General features: G+C 48.3%; 1 protein-coding gene across 3 annotated transcripts in view; it reads right to left on the reverse strand.

The window, feature by feature from the left end:
* The window catches only part of BCL7B (BAF chromatin remodeling complex subunit BCL7B), a 122,983-nt gene that overhangs the window by 63,876 nt on the left and 39,701 nt on the right, over positions 1-19,406 (reverse strand). For all 3 annotated transcript variants that reach the window (XM_063956154.1, XM_063956156.1, XM_063956155.1), the window contains exon 2: positions 9,377-9,452. In XM_063956154.1, coding sequence (XP_063812224.1) covers positions 9,377-9,452 — 76 coding nt within the window. The remainder of the gene's footprint in view (positions 1-9,376; positions 9,453-19,406) is intronic.

The raw sequence follows: 19,406 nt of genomic DNA on the forward strand, positions 1-19,406 counted from the left end.
TCCATGTCGACATCTGTGTCAACCATTTTGGATAGTGGGCGCTTTTGAGACCCTGAGGGCCTCTGCGCTGTAGGATCAGGCATGGGTTGAGACCCTGACTGGCCCGAGGTATCAGCCTTATCCAACCTTTTATGTAAGGAGTTTACATGATCATTTAACACCTTCCACATATCCATCCAATCAGGTGTCGGCACCGTCGGCGGAGACACGTCAGTCAACTGCACTTGCTCTGCCTCCACATAGCCCTCTTCGTCAAACATGTCGACACACGCGTACCGACACACCACACACACAGGGGAAGCTCTAAATGAGGACAGGACCCCCACAAGGCCTTTTGGAGAGACAGAGAGAGAGTATGCCAGCACACACCCCAGCGCTATATAACCCAGGGATTACACAGTAATTTAGTGTTTACCCAGTAGCTGCTGTATTATGATTAATGCGCCTAAATTTATGTGCCCCCCCTCTCTTTTTTACCCTTCTACCGTGATTCTGCAGGGGAGAGCCTGGGGAGCTTCCTCTCAGCGGAGCTGTGGAAGGAAAATGGCGCTGGTGAGTGCTGAGGAAGAAGGCCCCGCCCCCTCAGTGTCGGGCTTCTGTCCCGCGATTTTGTGTAAAATAAATGTCGGGGGCTCATACATATAACAGTGTCCAACTGTCTATATGCAGCTTTCGTCAGGAGGTATCAATTGCTGCCCAGGGCGCCCCCCCCTGCGCCCTACAGTGACCGGAGTGTGTGGGTTAGTGTGGGCGCAATGGCGCACAGCTGCAGTGCTGTGCGCTACCTCATGTGAAGACAGGAGTCTTATGCCACCGATTTCGATGTCTTCTCCGCTTCTGCCGGCTTCTGTCTTCTGGCTCTGCGAGGGGGACGGCGGCGCGGCTCCGGGAACGGACGACAAGGTCAGGTCCTGTGTTCGATCCCTCTGGAGCTAATGGTGTCCAGTAGCCTAAGAAGCGCAACCTAGCCGCAGTTAGTAGGTTTGCTTCTCTCGCCTCAGTCCCACGGAGCAGAGAGTCTGTTGCCAGCAGAAGTTCTCTGAAAATAAAAAACCTAACTAAAATACTTTCTTATTAGCAAGCTCAGGAGAGCTCACTAAAAGCACCCAGCTCTGTCCGGGCACAGATTCTAACTGAGGTCTGGAGGAGGGGCATAGAGGGAGGAGCCAGTGCACACCAGACAGTACTAAATCTTTCTTTAGAGTGCCCAGTCTCCTGCGGAGCCAGTCTATTCCCCGTGGTCCTTACGGAGTCCCCAGCATCCACTAGGACGTTTAAGAAAGATGACACCACTTTTGGCAGAAATTGTGGACGGGTCCGCAATTCTGCCCTGTCCATATGGAAAACCAGATAGGGGCTTTTATGTGACAAAGCCGCTAATTCTAACACACGCCTAGCTGAAGCCAAGGCTAATAGCATGACCACCTTCCACGTGAGAAATTTTAACTCCACGGTTTTGAGTGGCTCAAACCAGTGTGACTTCAGGAAACTCAACACCACATTAAAGATCCCAAGGTGCCACTGGAGGCACAAAAGGGGGCTGAATATGCAGCACTCCCTTTACAAACGTCTGAACTTCAGGAAGAGAAGCCAATTCTTTTTGAAAGAAAATGGATAGGGCCGAAATCTGGACCTTAATGGAACCCAATTTCAGGCTCAAAGTCACTCCCGACTTAAGGAAGTGAAGGAAACGGCCCAGCTGGAATTCCTCCGTAGGGGCATTCCTGGCCTCACACCAAGCAACATATTTTCGCCATATACGGTGATAATGTTTAGCCGTCACGTCCTTCCTAGCCTTTATCAGCGTAGGAATAACCTCATCCGGAATGCCTTTTTCTGCTAGGATCCGGCGTTCAACCGCCATGCCGTCAAACGCAGCCGCGGTAAGTCTTGGAACAGACAGGGCCCCTGTTGCAACAAGTCCTGTCTTAGAGGCAGAGGCTATGGGTCCTCTGTGAGCATTTCTTGCAGATCTGGATACCAAGTCCTTCTTGGCCAATCCGGAACAATGAGTATTGTTCTCACTCCTCTTTTTCTTATGATTCTCAGCACCTTGGGTATGAGAGGAAGAGGAGGAAATACATAAACCGACTGGAACACCCATGGTGTCACTAGTGCGTCTACAGCTATCGCCTGAGGGTCTCTTGACCTGGCCCAATACCTCTGTAGCTTTTTGTTGAGGCGGGATGCCATCATGTCCACCTGTGGCAGTTCCCACGACTTGCAATCTGCATGAAGACTTCTTGATGAAGTCCCCACTCTCCCGGGTGGAGGTCGTGCCTGCTGAGGAAGTCTGCTTCCCAGTTGTCCACTCCCGGAATGAACACTGCTGACAGTGCTCTTACGTGATTCTCCGCCCAGCGAAGAATTCTGGTGGCTTACGCCATCGCCACCCTGCTCCTTGTGCCGCCTTGGCGGTTTACATGAGCCACTGCAGTGATGTTGTCTGACTGAATCAGCACCGATTGGTCGCGAAGCAGGGTCTCCGCTTGACTTAGGGCGTTGTATATGGCCCTTAGTTCCAGGATATTGATGTGAAGGCAAGTCTCCTGACTTGACCACAGACCTTGGAAATTTCTTCCCTGTGTGACTGGCCCCCACCCTCAGGACCCAGTCCTGAATGCCGAATCTGCGGCCCTCGAGAAGGTGAGCACTCTGCAGCCACCACAGGAGAGACACCCTGGCCCTGGGGGATAGGGTGATCAGCCGATACATCTGTAGAAGTGATCCGGACCACTTGTCCAACAGATCCCATTGAAAGGTCCTCGCATAGAACCTGCCAAAGGGAATGGCCTCGTATGATGCCACCATCTTTCCCAGGACTCGCGTGCAGTGATGCACCGACACCTGTTTTGGTTTTAATAGGTCTCTGACCAGTGTCATGAGCTCCTGAGCCTTCTCCATCGGGAGATAAACCCTCTTCTGGTCTGTGTCCAGAATCATGCCCAGGAAGGGCAGACGAGTCGTAGGAATCAACTGCGACTTTGGAATATTTAGAATCCAGCCGTGCTGTTGTAACACTTCCCGAGAGTGTGCTACGCTGATCAGCAACTGCTCTCTGGACCTCGCCTTTATGAGGAGATCGTCCAAGTATGGGATAATTGTGACCCCTTGCTTTCGCAGGAGCACCATTATTTCCGCCATTACCTTGGTAAATATTCTCGGTGCCATGGAGAGACCAAACGGCAACGTCTGGAATTGGTAATGACAATCCTGTACCACAAATCTGAGGTACGCCTGATGAGGTGGATAAATGGGGACATGAAGGTATGCATCCTTTATGTCCAGAGACACCATAAAATCCCCCCGTTCCAGGCTTGCGATGACCGCTCTGAGCGATTCCATCTTGAACTTGAACCTTTTCAGGTATATGTTCAGGGATTTTTAATTCAATATGGGTCTAACCGAACCGTCCGGTTTCGGTACCACAAACATGGTCGAATAATAACCCTTTCCTTGTTGAAGGAGGGGAACCTTGACCACCACCTGCTGAAGATACAATTTGTGAATTGCAGCTAACACTATTTCCCTCTCTAAGGGGGAAGCTGGCAGGGCCGATTTGAGGTATCGGTGAGGGGGCATCTCTTCGAATTCCAGCTTGTATCCCCGAGACACAATCTCTAGTGCCCAGGGATCCACCTGGGAGTGAACCCACTTGTGGCTGATATTTCGGAGACGCGCCCCCACCGGGCCTAGCTCCGCCTGTGGAGCCCCAGCGTCATGCGGTGGATTTAGTGGAAGCCGGGGAGCACTTCTGTTCCTGGGAACTAGCTGTGTTGTGCAGCTTCTTTCCTCCGCCCCTGCCTCTGGCAAGAAAGAACGCACCTCGGACTTTCTTGCCTTTTTGTGATCGAAAGGACTGCATTTGGTAACACGGTGCTTTCTTAGGTTGTGAGGGAACATATGGCAAAAAATTTGACTTTCCAGCAGTAGCTGTGGAGACCAGATCCGAGAGACCCTCCCCAAACAATTCCTCACCCTTGTAAGGTAAAACCTCCATATGCCTTTTTGAGTCGGCATCACCTGTCCATTGCCGAGTCCACAGGACCCTTCTGGCAGAAATCGACATTGCATTTATTCTAGAGCCCAGAAGGCTAATGTCTTTGAGCAGCTCTCATATATAGGACAGCGTCTTTTATATGCCCCAGGGTCATTAATATAGTATCCTTGTCCAAGGTATCAAGTTCCTCAGATAAGGTATCCGTCCATGCTGCTACAGCACTACACACCCAGGCCGACGCAATTGCCGGCCTTAGTAAGGTACCTGAATGTATATAAATGGACTTCAGGGTACCCTCTTGCTTTCTATCCGCAGCATCTTTTAGGGTGGCCGTATCCTGTGACGGCAGGGCTACCCTCTTTGATAAGCGTGTGAGAGCTTTGTCCACCCTAGGGGAGGATTCCCAGCGTAACCTGTCCGTTGGCGGGAAAGGATACGCCATAAGCATCCGTTTGGAAATCTGCAGTTTTTTATCTGGAGATTCCCAAGCCTTTTCACATAACTCATTTAGCTCATGTGAAGGGGGAAAGGTCACCACCTGCCTTTTTTCCCCATACATATGAACCCTCTTGTCAGGGACTGGGGTTTCCTCTGTGATGTGCAACACATCCTTTATTGCTATAATCATATAACGGATGGCTTTAGCCAATTTAGGCTGTAACTTTGCATCATCGCCATCGACACTGGAGTCAGAATCCGTGTCGATATCTGTGTCAACAATTTGGGATAGTGGGCGCTTCTGAGACCCTGACGGCCTCTGCGACATAGGATCAGGCATGGGCTGAGACCCCGACTGTCCTAAGGTTTCAGCTTTATCCAACCTTTTATGCAAGGAATTAACATTATCATTTAAAACCTTCCACATATCCATCCAATCAGGTGTCGGCGCCGTCGGCGGCGACCCCACATTCATTTGCTCCCGCTCTGCTTCCACATAGCCTTCCTCGTCAAACATGTCGACACAAGTGTACCGACACTCCACACACACACAGGGGATGCTCTTTTTGAAGACAATTCCCCCACAAGGCCTTTTGGAGAGACAGAGAGAGAGTATGCCAGCACACACCCCAGCGCTATATGTCCCAGGAATCACACAGTAACTTAGTGTTAACCCAGTAGCTGCTGTATATAATGTTTTTGCGCCTAACTTGTGTGCCCCCCCTCTCTTTTTTCCCTCTTCTACCGTGAATCTGCAGGGGAGAGCCTGGGGAGCTTCCTCTCAGCGGAGCTGTGGAGAGAAAATGGCGCTGGTGAGTGCTGAGGAAGAAGCCCCGCCCCCTCAGCGGCGGGCTTCTGTCCCGCGTTTCTGTGTAAAATTATGGCGGGGGCTCATGCATATATACAGTGCCCAACTGTATATATGCCCAACTTTTGCCAAGAGGTCCTAATTGCTGCCCAGGGCGCGCCCCCCTCCCCTGCGCCCTACAGTGACCGGAGTATGTGGGTTTAATGTGGGAGCACTGGCGCACAGCTGCAGTGCTGTGCGCTACCTCAGTTTGAAGACTGGAGTCTTCTGCCCCCGATTTTGAAGTCTTCTTGCTTCTTTCACCCGGCTTCGGTCTTCCGGCTCTGCGAGGGGGACGGCGGCGCGGCACCGGGATCGGACGACAAAGGGTGAGATCCTGTGTACGATCCCTCTGGAGCTAATGGTGTCCAGTAGCCTAAGAAGCAGGACCTATCTTCAGTGAGTAGGGCTGCTTCTCTCCCCTCAGTCCCACGCTGCAGAGAGTCTGTTGCCAGCAGATCTCTCTGAAAATAAAAAAACCTAACAAAATACTTTCTTATAGCAAGCTCAGGAGAGCTCACTAAGGAGCACCCAGCTCGTCCGGGCACAGATTTAAACTGAGGTCTGGAGGAGGGACAGAGGGAGGAGCCAGAGCACACCAGTATCCAAATTCTTTCTTAAAGTGCCCTGTCTCCTGCGGAGCCCGTCTATTCCCCATTGTCCTTACGGAGTCCCCAGCATCCACTAGGACGTTAGAGAAAACTCGATAACACATTAGATATTGGGTCAGAGAATTTAGGTTTAGAATTGGCCTGACTGAGCCGTCTGGTTTTGTTACCACAAAGACGTTGGAGTAAACCCCCCCCGACGTCTCTGGTGCACAGGAACTGGGACCAGCACTTCGGATAGAATGGAGGGACTGAATCGCCTCCTGCAGAACTATTGACTTGTCCTGAGAGGCTGGTAGGCTTGTTGTAAAAATTTGATTTGGTGTAATAACTGAGCAATCGATTCTGTACCCTGTGGATACCAAACGGCGAATCCAAGTGTCTGTGGAAGTCTGTTACCAAATGTGGTGAGATGACAACAGACGACCGCCCACCTGTGGGCCCCCAGGTGGGATGGGAGACAGTCATGTCACTTGTTTTTCAGCGGGTTTGGGCTCTGGGCGACGGACAGAGTTTTGTATCCGGCCTCTACCTCTGCCACCTCTATTCTGTGTGGCAGCACCTATGCCTCTACCACGAAAGGACTGGAACAAAGGACCAGTATAAAACACACAGGGCAGGCGGTGTTGCAGATGGTAAAAATATATATTTTCCCCCTGTCGTCTGAGAAATCCATTTGTGTAATTCCGGTCCAAACAGAATTTCACCTGTGAACGGGAGCGCCTCAACCGCCCGTTTGGATTCACTATCCGCATGCCAAGAGGGCAACCACAGGGCCCTACGAGCTGCGATGGCTGAAGCAGAAATCCTGGAACTGACTTGACTGACGTCCTTAGCGGCTTAAGTCAAGTAAAGTGCTGATTCGCGGATATATTCAGCTAGAACTCTAAAGTCTGGTCTCGGAGCTCCCGAGTCTAGACCAATAACCTACTCCTCCGCCCATCTGACCACTGCGCTGTTTACCCATTCACTGACAAGTGCCGGCCTGAGCTGAGCGCCTGCCGCAGAGTATATGGATTTAAGTGTTGATTACAACTTGCGCTCAGACACCTCCTTAAGTGAGGTCTCTCCCTGTACGGGAAGAGTCATCTTCTTAGATATTCTGGATACGGACACATCCAGTGGTGGAGGAGTCTCTCACTTAGAAGTCATGAACGACTGGAAAGGGTAGTTAGAAAGAAATGTTTTTGGAACCTGGAAACGCTTGTCAGGTTGGTTCCAGGCTGTGGCCAGGTGGTCGTGCAACTGTTGAGAAAAGGGAAAAACAACTGAAGATGCTAGTGCCTTACTGAACAGTTCAAATTCCTTAGGCTCGGTTATCGGATCCTCTGGAAATTGCAGAACCTTCTTTACCGCAGTAATTAACGATTAGACTCCTTGCGAACCTGTGTCCAAATCCTGCCCTGAATCTTCTGGAGTTTCCTCCCATTCACCCTTCTCACTTCCTCGTGAGTAAGGAGCTCCTTGTCTGTCTCATCCGACTGCAGGATCGCAGGAAGAGGACGTTTTTGTCTAATGGGAGGAGCCTGTGGAGATTTGTTAGAAGAACCAAAGGCATTAACAAGCCCCTCCATGGACTTGGCCAAACCTGCTGCCCAGGCTGGTTCCATCTTACGGGACTCCGCTAATTCTGACAACAATTTAGTCATCGCTCCGGCTAGAAGCGCAGCACAGGGAGGATCGGAAGAACCATCCACAGCCTTGTCAGGTTCTGAGACAATGCAAGACTACCATAAGGTAGAATTACCTTGAGGGTTTCTCTGAGTGAACTTAGTGATACACTCTGTACACGTAAACAGCTTCTGAGAAGCTCTTGTGTTAGACCTGCAAACACACACAGGCAATGACAGTAATAATAGAGACAGATTATTATCAGAGACCAAAGATGATGTGTAATCCAGAGGGAGTATCACACACACAAAAACCCACCTCGGAATTCCGTCTTCACTAATCACTTAACACCCCAGTGTACTCACGACACTGCAATGCCTTAAAAGATGGGATGCCGACATGTGGAAGGAGACTCAATATCCAACTGCAGCCTGAAGTGGAAACAGTCTGGTCTCTGAAGAAAACGATGCCTGTGCTCTGTCTGGAGTGAGAAAAGGGATAGCCTATAATGAGGAAACCAATCATCTGATGATATGCATCACTGTGGACCGCCCTGCCTGTTCTAACTGGCTGGAATGGACGCCACTGTGAGATCCTGCCCTCCTCCCTCCTAAGCAGGAAGACTAATATGGCCGCATACTCTAGCCACCTCAGTGGCAGTAGCAATGTTAAAATAACTTCTGGCGAGGTGTTTTAAACTAGGGCGGTAGGGCTGGACCCGCTCGCCAGTAGGGCTTCCCAGCTCAGGTCCCGGCACTGTTATGTGTCGGAGCGTGGCGGAACAGAGCCGTCCCAGCTTGCCTCTAGCTGGAGCAACCTACGTGTCCTGCATGTAGAGGGAAAGATACTCACAGTAACGGCCAGCTCACTGTCTCTGCTTGTGGTTTCCATTCAGTCTCAGTAGATGTAGTGGAGCCGTTGGTCTCTTTAGCGAGGGCCTGCAGCGCTCCAAGCAGGTATAACAGCGGCTTTAGTATGAGCCCTGGTAACCCGAGAAAAACCCATTTCCCCATTTTTAATCAAGTGGGGAAGGGTTGACAGAGAGCCCTGATAAAAGAAGAAAACAAAAGAAACATAAAAGAAAAAAGCAACCTAAATGAACACTGGAGGCACATCCAGAGCGATCAGCTTCCAAGGGCACATTTTTCTAACTGGGGATGATGGGTAGTTGAGGGAGAGGAGCATCACACTTCTAAAGTTTAATAAGTGCTAGCTCCCAATCGCCACGCCTCAATACCCCAGTGCAATCTGCCAGTGTCCCCTAGTGAATGATAGAGAAATACCGTTAAATGCTAATTACAACAACATGTCTGATTTAAATAAAGAACTTGTATGTCAAAAACATTTACTCACAATAAAGAGATCATTTTACTAGTATTAAGTGTTGTGACCAGGCAGAGACTGGGGGAGATTTATCAAAGTTTGCAGAGAGATAAACAGGTCTATTCATGAAGCAGTGAAAAGAGTGGAGAGGTGAGCCAGGAGAAGTTGCCCATGGCAACCAATTAGCTGCTAAGTATAATTTTATAGAATGCGCTTGATAAATATTTTTTTCAAAGCCGATTGGTTGCCATGGGCAACTTCTTCACTCTTCATTGCTTCATGAACAGACCCCAAAGTAACAACCAATTTTACAGGCTGTGTTTGAATAATGGCAGTTATGAGCAGATTGGTTGGTATTTTATCTCTCTCCAATGTTTGATAAATATCCCCCTATATTCTGATGTAATATCAACAAATTCAGCATTATAGCAGGCAGCTTTAAACACTAGACAACATAACAATAGACACTGAGCTGTCACTTAAGTATTAATATTTTTTGTTTGTTAAAAAGCTCCTTTACCTTTAAAAATAAATACTTTTTATACATACATCTCTTCCATCGAGAACAGGAACCCACTTAAATATCCGCAGGGATGTGTCACCAACAGTCACCCATTTCTTCTCCCTGAAAGACACAAATAGTTAAACAGTATGATATTGCATAGTAATACAACAGAATGAGATGGAAATGGTAGTCTTCAATTTGCTGGCTGTCGGGATCCCGGCGCACAGACATCGTTTCTCCCTCTTGGGGGTCCACAACCCCCTCGGGGGGAGAATAAATAGCGTGGCGCGCATAGTGCACCACCGTGCCCGCAGTGTGGCGGGTGCGAGACCGCAAGGGGCTCATTTGTGCTCGCCCACCTGTCAGTATGCCAGCGGTCGGGATTCAGACGCCGGTATGCTGGCCGCCGGGAGCCCGGCCACCGGCATACCATACTACACCCGATGGAAATGGTGGTCTTTCAATGAAGCTGTAAGAGACGGGACACACTCCTACATGCGAGCATTGAATGTTATTTCGTTTTAGAGTACAGGTTGAGTATCCCTTATCCAAAATGCTTGGGACCAGAGGTATTTTGGATATCGGATTTTTCCGTATTTTGGAATAATTGAATACCATAATGAGATATGATGGCGATGGGACCTAAATTCAAGCATAGAATGCATTTATGTTACATATACACCTTATACACACAGCCTGGTCATTTTAGCCAATATTTTTTATAACTTTGTGCATTAAACAAAGTGTGTCTACATTCACACAATTCATTTATGTTTCATATACACCTTATACACACAGCCTGAAGGTCATTTAATACAATATGTATAATAACTGTGTATTAAACAAAGTTTGTGTACATAGAGCCATCAAAAAGCAAAAGGTTTCACTATCTCACTCTCACTCAAAAAAGTCCGTATTTCGGAATATTCCGTATTTCGGAATATTTGGATATGGGATACTCAACCTGTATTAAAATTAAAACAATGCTCTACTTGTAGGTTTAAACCAACATTAGGTCGTTTTCATCATACTAGCTACTTAGATAATAGAAAGAGGATCTTTTCACAGCTATTGTTCCAAGGGCCTAATTCATATATGTAAGGAACTGCACAGCCACAGGAAAGCAGCCATGCAAATAAAATGCAAATGCAGCAGGAGGTGTCAGTAGGATATAGACGCCTCCTGCATGCATCTGCGAGATCAGATTGCTTCGCCTGATGACGCAGCCCCTGATCACCATCGCAACCACAGGTCTCCATTCGTGATGTTTGCAGACCGTGGTCTCAATGCCTAAGCTAAAGCTTACTCAGGCTGGATGTAGAACCCGGACACCCGGGTCCAGAAAGTCTGCATCTGACGACACAAAATTGTGAACAACGATGCCAGGTGCTGCAGCATGCAAGTCTTGCTGCCGCTGACAGAGGGCTGCGAGCGATATCGCAAGAACTGGTCTTACGTCTGCACAGACCCCTAAACATCAGATTTGTACGGGTTTACATACAAATCTAAATTAGGCCCCAAATGCAGAGTAATTGCCGCACATAATCCTGATCTCCAACTATATTGTGTTGTGAAGTTTTCCCTGCTAAAATACATCTAATGATCTAAACACACACACACACACACACACACACACACACACACACACACACACACACACAATGTAAAAGGGCAATGATTTCACTAGCAAAACATGGCTAGTAAATGCACTGCCCATTTAAATTTTGTGCGTAAAAACGATCAGTAGCGCTGGGTTTTAGAGCCTGATGCTTAGTAAATAGACCCCTCAGTGTATTAGATGCACCTTCCTAGGGCCAGCCTTTCAGGTAGATGTATGAAGCATCGATATTGGAGAGAAGTGGTACCAGCGCACCTTATATGCACCGATACCGCTTCTCCCCCATGTATTACAGCAGCGGTGCATGGTAAATGATAGGGGTGCTATGTGCCCGTCTATATCGGTGCTGCGATCTAAAAGACAGCACGCTGAGATATGTGGGGTAATGTATGAACGGACAGTTGCACTGAACTTCCCGACACCTACAGCTATCGAGATAGACAGCTGCAGGTGTCATTGGCCTATCTCCATAGCAGAGGCAGTTCTGTCCCTGGCTGTGGTGGCTGCCACCTCCAGCATGCATGTGAGATCATATGAGAGTAGCGAGATCCCTGGAGCCGGCCAGAGGAGAAACACAGCACTGTCTGTTCTAGCGGTGATCGGTGAGGGAAGGGGCCAGGGGGGGTTTACTCTCCTCCTTCGGCAAATGAGATGTTCTTACATCTCATCAACGTACCTTCCTGCTTCACCCTGGTAAAGAGGCGAAGCAGGTAGAGCTATGGCAGCATGATATCTGCCACTATAGTACATCTACCCCTTTGCCCCTAGCAAAGTCTGAATTCTTTGAGACATGAATTCATCAACGTACTTGAAGATTCTGGTCCACCCTGACATGATAGCACCGCTACAAACCTTCGATTCAACCACATCCCAATGGTGCTCTATTGGATTGGGAACTGTCTGACGGTGGAGGCCAATGGAGTTGATGGAACCAGCTTGAGATTAGGTGTATTTAGTGACAGGAGGCATTATCCTGCTTGAAACAGCAATTAGGAGTATACTGTGCCATTAAAGGACGCACATAGTCAGCAACAATACTCCGCTAGGCTGTGGCATTAAAATGGTGCTCATTTGTTATTAAGGGGCATAAGATGTGCCAAGAAAACATTTATCGCACCACCACTTCCAGTCTAAGCCTTTCACACAAGACAGGATGGATTTATGTTAATCACACCAGATTCTGCCTCACATCTTCATGTCACGTATAAGAACAACCAAGCACTATACTTTTTTTTTTTTCCTGTAAAATGTTGAAATTAATAACCTGTGTCCTTACACTTTAATGAATTCACTTGTCTTCAGAAGAGATTTTATGGCTGTGATACTTGTTAAAGAGGTAACTACTTTACAGATTAACATTTGAGTGCTGGCAATTAAATGGTTAATATTTTTAGGGATCAATTCAATTAGGAGTGATTTGGGTTCTGTGAGCAGTTTGCACAGTGAATTAGCATAAAGAATTGCATTTGCAATGTAATTCCAAACTTGCAGTGAATTTTCCCAGCAAATTCATAGTTTTGTGGCACCCCTGAGCAGGTGAAAAAAGAAAAAAAAAGAAAAGCTTTATTATAAAGGTGAAAATGTTGGGGGCACAGTACATAACCTCTGGTGCAACCCTCTCAGTGCACTTGAAAGGGTTCAAACAGCATAACTTAGCCATAAAGACAAGTCAGCTTTCATGTGAATTTGTCTATTATGCTATCTTATGCCCCTTTTCCACTGCTGCTAAAAACCCAGGTTATTGCCGTGATAACCCAGAAGCAGCTCAGTAGAAAAGGGTTTAACCAACTAGCTTGCAGGGATGGTCCTGAGAAGGAACCGGGTCACGGTGTAGTTTAAGCAGTGTCGATGAGATCCGGACCCCGTTCACAGCATAGGGAGAGCTGGCACTAGGAGATGCACTCTTCTCGTAGCGCCGGCAGTGGTCACATGTCCAGTGACACTGCTGACCCGGCAATAAGCATCCGCCACACTGAAAGGAGTCTCAGCCGGTTCGCACCCAGGTTGGACCCACATACCAAATCCCTGATACGACCTGGCACTGTAGTGTAAAAGCCGTATTAGTTGCCACTTTTTGGGGAACTAAGAAGATTTCCCCACATTTTCATACCATTCTGCCAGGTCGCTTTTGTAGAAACTACTTATGACAATGCAGCGAGCCCTGCCAATCTCTGTATCTGATGGAATCTCCTGCTGCGCAGATTTACATGGTGTATGCAAGTTTTGTGCGTTTGCAAACATACATCTAACTGAATTGATCCCTAAAGCTGGGTACACACTGGAGGACTTTTTGAACGATATTGCCGATTCCGATATTTCGGAACAACATATTGTTCAAATCGTCCAGTGTGTACCCACTATATTGTCAGCGATGCGCATTCCCGTGGGTTGCTTGTGACATCGCCCGTCAGCTGTACAAGCAGCTCAATCTGACAAGCCTCTAGCGATGCCATGCTGCCAAATGTAGCATGGTCCAGCTCCTCCCCCGTCGTACCCAGCAAGGGTGTATGCACTTGCCGGTGTCGGCACCCCGCCGCAACAGATATTACCGGGTACACACATTGTCTAGTGTGTACCCGGTATTAGCGCGTGGAGACGCGAATAAGCTTTGATTCTTGGTGACTTTGATAACAGTAGTTGGTGTCAGTTATGGTGGAGGATGGAATTTATCACCTAATCTGTAGGCTACCAGCAGGTGAGTGTGATTATGTGATTGGCTGAGAAAAACCTAATAAAAAAGTAAAATCAATACAGCGGTCTTGAGAAACACCTTGTTATGGTGTGTGAAGTTTAAGAAACAAATGAGAGAAAAAAAAAAAAAAGCTCAATAGGGACGGATTTCTTTTTAATTGACCATAACACGGTGCATTAATTAAAATACTACTGTCAAGCATGTACCAAAAAAAAAAAAAAGAAACCCCAAACAGATAATAAGAATTTACTTACCGATAATTCTATTTCTCGGAGTCCGTAGTGGATGCTGGGGTTCCTGAAAGGACCATGGGGAATAGCGGCTCCGCAGGAGACAGGGCACAAAAAGTAAAGCTTTCCGATCAGGTGGTGTGCACTGGCTCCTCCCCCTATGACCCTCCTCCAGACTCCAGTTAGGTACTGTGCCCGGACGAGCGTACACAATAAGGGAGGAATTTTGAATCCCGGGTAAGACTCATACCAGCCACACCAATCACACTGTACAACCTGTGATCTGAACCCAGTTAACAGTATGATAACAGCGGAGCCTCTGAAAAGATGGCTCACAACAACAATAACCCGATTTAGTTAGCAATAACTATGTACAAGTATTGCAGATAATCCGCACTTGGGATGGGCGCCCAGCATCCACTACGGACTCCGAGAAATAGAATTATCGGTAAGTAAATTCTTATTTTCTCTATCGTCCTTGTGGATGCTGGGGTTCCTGAAAGGACCATGGGGATTATACCAAAGCTCCCAAACGGGCGGGAGAGTGCGGATGACTCTGCAGCACCGAATGAGAGAACTCCAGGTCCTCTTTTGTCAGGGTATCAAATTTGTAGAATTTTACAAACGTGTTCTCCCCCGACCACGTAGCTGCTCGGCAAAGTTGTAATGCCGAGACCCCTCGGGCAGCCGCCCAAGATGAGCCCACCTTCCTTGTGGAATGGGCCTTAACAGATTTAGACTGTGGCAGGCCTGCCACAGAATGTGCAAGTTGAATTGTGCTACCAATCCCACGAGCAATCGACTGCTTAGAAGCAGAAGCACCCAGCATTGTTGGGTGCATACAGGATAAACAGCAAGTCAGATTTCCTGACTCCAGCCAACCTGGAAACTATATTTTCAGGGCCCTGATAACATCCAGCAACTTGGAGTCCTCCAAGTCCCTAGTAGCCGCAGGTACCACAATAAGCTGGTTCAGGTGAAACGCTGACACCACCTTAAGGAGAAACTGGGGACGAGTCCGCAGCTTTGCTCTGTCCGAATGGACAATCGGATATGGCTTTGTGAGATAAAGCCGCCAATTCTGACACTCGCCTGGCCGAGGCCAGGACCAACAGCATGGTCATTTTCCATGTGAGATATATCAAATCCACAGATTTGAGTTGTTTAAACCAATGTGATTTTTTAGGAATCCCAAAACTACGTTGAGATCGCCCAGTGCCACTGGAGACATCAAAGGGGCTGTATATGCAGTACTCCCTTAACAACTTCTGGACTTCAGGAACTGAAGCCAATTTCTTTCTGGAAGAAAATCAACAGGCCGAAATTTGAACCTTAATGGACCCAATTTGAGACCCATAGACACTCCTGTTTGCAGGAAATGTAGAAATTAACCTAGTTGAAATTCTTCCGTGGAGCCTTCTTGGACTCACACCCTGGCACATATTTTCACCTAAGTGGTGATAATGTTGTGCGGTCACCTCCTTCCTGGCTCTGACCAGGGTAGGGATGACCTCTTCCGGAATGCCTCTTTCCCTTAGGATCCGGCGTTCACCCGCCTTGGCGTCAACGCAGCTGCGGTAAGTCCCGGAACAGACACGGTTCTTGCCGAATCAAGACCCTTCTTAGTATCTCTTGAAGTTCCGGGAACCAAGTCCTTCTTGGCCAAACCGGAGCCACGAGTATAGTTCTTACTCCTCTCCTTCCTATCATTTTCAATACATTGGGTATGAAAAGCAGAGGATGGAACACATACACCGACTGGTACACCGACGGTGTTACCAGAGCGTCCCAGCTATTGCCTGAGTGTCTCTTGACCTGGCGCTTCAGGTGGGACGCCATCATAACCACCTTTGGTCTTTCCCAACGGTTTACAATCATGTGGAAACTTCCAGATTAAGTTTCCACTTTTCCGGGTGGAATTCATTTATGCTGAGGAAATCTTCCCAGTTGCCCACTCCCGGAATGAACACTGCTGACAGTGTTATCACATGATTTTCCGCCCAGCGAAGAATCCTTGCTGTCATTGCCCTCCTGCTTCTTGTGTCGCCCCGTCTGATAACGTGGGCGACCGCCATGATGATGTCCTACTGGATCAGCACCGGTTGACTTTGAAGCAGGAGTCTTCCTAGGCTCAGAGCATTGTAAATTGCCCTTAGCTCCAGTATATTCATGTGGAGAGAAGTCTCCAGACTTGACCACACTTCCTTGGAAATTTTTTCCCTGTGTGACTACTCCCCAGCCTCTCAGGCTGGTATCCGTGGTCCCCAGAACACAGTCCTGAATGCTGAGTGTGCTGCCCTCTAAAAGATGAGCACTCTGCAGCCCCCACAGAAGAGACACCCTTGTCCTTGGAGACAGGATTATCCGCTGATGCATCTGAAAATGCGATCCGGACCATTCGTCCAGCAAATCCCCTGAGATCTGCCGAATGGAATCGCTTCGTAAGAAGCCACAATTTTTCCCAGGACTCCTGTGCATTGATGCACTGATACTTGGCCTGGTTTTAGGAGGTTTCTGACTAGGTCGAATAACTCCTTGGCTTTTTCCTCCCGGAGGAACACCTTTTTCTGGACTATGCCCAGAATCATTCCTAGGAACAGCAGACGTATCGTCGGAAAACAGCTGCGATTCTTGGAATATTTAGAATCCAGTCGTGCTGTCGTAGAACTACTTTAGATAGTGCTCTTCCGACCTCCAACTGTTCTCTGGAACTTGCCCTTTTCAGGATATCGTCCAAGTAAGGGATAATTTAGATGCCTTTTTTCTTTGAAGAAACATCTTTTCGGCCATTACCTTGGTAAAAGGCCCGGGGTGCCGTGGATAATTCAAACGGCATCGTCTGAAACTGATATTGACAGTTCTGTACCACGAACCAGAGGTACCCTTGTTGAGAAGGGCAAATTTGGACATGGAGGTAATCCTTGATGTCCAGGGACACCATATAGTCCCCTTTTTTCCGGTTCGCTATCACTGCTCTGAGTGACTCCATCTCGATTTGAACCTTTTATGTAAGTGTTCAAAGATTTCAGTTTAGACTATGTCTCACCAAGCCGTCTGGCTTCAGTACCACAATATAGTGTGGAAAAATAATACCCTTTTCCTTGTTGTAGGAGGGGTACTTTGATTATCACCTGCTGGATATACAGCTTGTGAATTGTTTCCAATGCTGCCTCCCTGTCGGAGGGAGCCGTTGGTAAAGCAGACTTCAGAAACCTGCGAGGAGAAGATGTCTCGACTCTCCAATCTGTACCCCTGGGATAATACTTGTACTATCTAGGGGTCAACCTGCGAGTGATCCCACTGCGCGCTGAGACTCTTGAGACTACCCCCCCACCTTGAGTCCGCTTGCATGGCCCCAGCGTCATGCTGAGGACTTGGCAGACGCGGTGGAGGGCTTCTTTTCCTGGGAAGGGGCTGCCTGCTGCAGTCTACTTCCCTTACCTCTATGTCTGGGCAGATATGACTGGCCTTTTGCCTGCATGCCCTCATGGGAAAGGAAGGATTGAGGCTGAAAAGACGGTGTCTTTTTCAGCTGAGATGTAACTTGGGGTAAAAAGGTTGGATTTCCCAGCTGTTGCCGTGGTCCCCAGGTCCGATGGACCGACCCCAACTAACTCCTTCCCTTTATACGGCAATACTTCCATGTGCCGTATGGGATCTGTATCACCTGACCACTGTCGTGTCCATGACATCTTCTGGGTGATATGGACAACGTACTTATCTTGATGCCAGAGAGCAAATATCCCTCTGTGCATCTCACGTACATATATATAGAATGCATCCTATTAAATGCTCTATATGAATAAAATATTTTCAGTCAGGGAATCCGACCAAGCCAACCCAGCACTGCATCTCCAGGCTGATGGCGATCGCTGGTCGCAGTATAACCACCGTATGTGTGTATATACTTTTTAGGATATCTTTCCAGCTTCCTATCAGCTGGCTCCTTGAGGGCGGCCGTATCTGGAGACGGTAACGCCACTTGATAAGCGTGTGAGCGCCTTATCACCCTAAGGGGTGTTTCCCAACGCGCCCTAATTTCTGGCGGGAAAGGGTATAACGCCAATATTTGCTATCGGGGTAACCCCACGCATCATCACACACTTCATTTTATTTTATCTGATTCAGGAAAACTACAGGTAGTTTTTTCACTCCCACATAATACCCTTTTTTGTGGTACTTGTAGTATCAGAAATATGCAACACCTCCTTCATTGCCCTTAACGTGTGGCCCTAATGAGAAATACGTTTGTTTATTCACCGTCGACACTGGATTCAGTGTCCGTGTCTGTGTCGACCGACTGAGGTAAATGGGCGTTTTTAACGCCCCTGACGGTGTTTCTGAGACGCCTGGACCGGTACTAATAGTTTGTCGGCCGTCTCACGTCGTCAACCGACCTTGCAGCGTGTTGACATTCTCACGTAATTCCCTAAATAAGCCATCCATTCCGGTGTCGACTCCCTAGAGAGTGACATCACCATTACAGGCAATTTCTCCGCCTCCTCACCAACATCGTCCTCATACATGTCGACACACACGTACCGACACACAGCACACACACCGGGAATGCTCTGACAGAGGACAGGACCCACACTAGCCCTTTGGGGAGACAGAGGGAGAGTTTGCCAGCACACACCAAAAACGCTATAATTATATAGGGACAACCTTATATAAGTGTTTTCCCTTATAGCATCTTTATATATATCTCAATATCGCCAAAATCAGTGCCCCCCCTCTCTGTTTTAACCCTGTTTCTGTAGTGCAGTGCAGGGGAGAGCCTGGGAGCCTTCTCTCCAGGCTTTCTGTGAGAGAAAATGGCGCTGTGTGCTGAGGAGATAGGCCCCGCCCCTTTTTCGTCGGGCTCGTCTCCCGCTATTTAGTGAATCTTGGCAGGGGTTAAATATCTCCATATAGCCTCTGGGGGCTATATGTGAGGTATTTTTCGCCAAAAAAGGTTTTCATTTGCCTCCCAGGGCGCCCCCCTCCCAGCGCCCTGCACCCTCAGTGACTGCCGTGTGAAGTGTGCTGAGAGGAAAATGGCGCACAGCTGCAGTGCTGTGCGCTACCTTTAGAAGACTGCAGGAGTCTTCAGCCGCCGATTCTGGACCTCTTCTTACTTCAGCATCTGCAAGGGGGCCGGCGGCGCGGCTCCGGTGACCATCCAGGCTGTACCTGTGATCGTCCCTCTGGAGCTGATGTCCAGTAGCCAAGAAGCCAATCCATCCTGCACGCAGGTGAGTTCACTCCTTCTCCCCTAAGTCCCTCGTTGCAGTGATCCTGTTGCCAGCAGGACTCACTGTAAAATAAAAAACCTAAGCTAAACTTTCTCTAAGCAGCTCTTTAGGAGAGCCACCTAGATTGCACCCTTCTCGGCCGGGCACAAAAATCTAACTGGAGTCTGGAGGAGGGTCATAGGGGGAGGAGCCAGTGCACACCACCTGATCGGAAAGCTTTACTTTTTGTGCCCTGTCTCCTGCGGAGCCGCTATTCCCCATGGTCCTTTCAGGAACCCCAGCATCCACAAGGACGATAGA

This window comes from Pseudophryne corroboree, chromosome 2 (assembly GCF_028390025.1).
Source record: "Pseudophryne corroboree isolate aPseCor3 chromosome 2, aPseCor3.hap2, whole genome shotgun sequence".
Lineage (NCBI taxonomy): Eukaryota > Metazoa > Chordata > Amphibia > Anura > Myobatrachidae > Pseudophryne > Pseudophryne corroboree.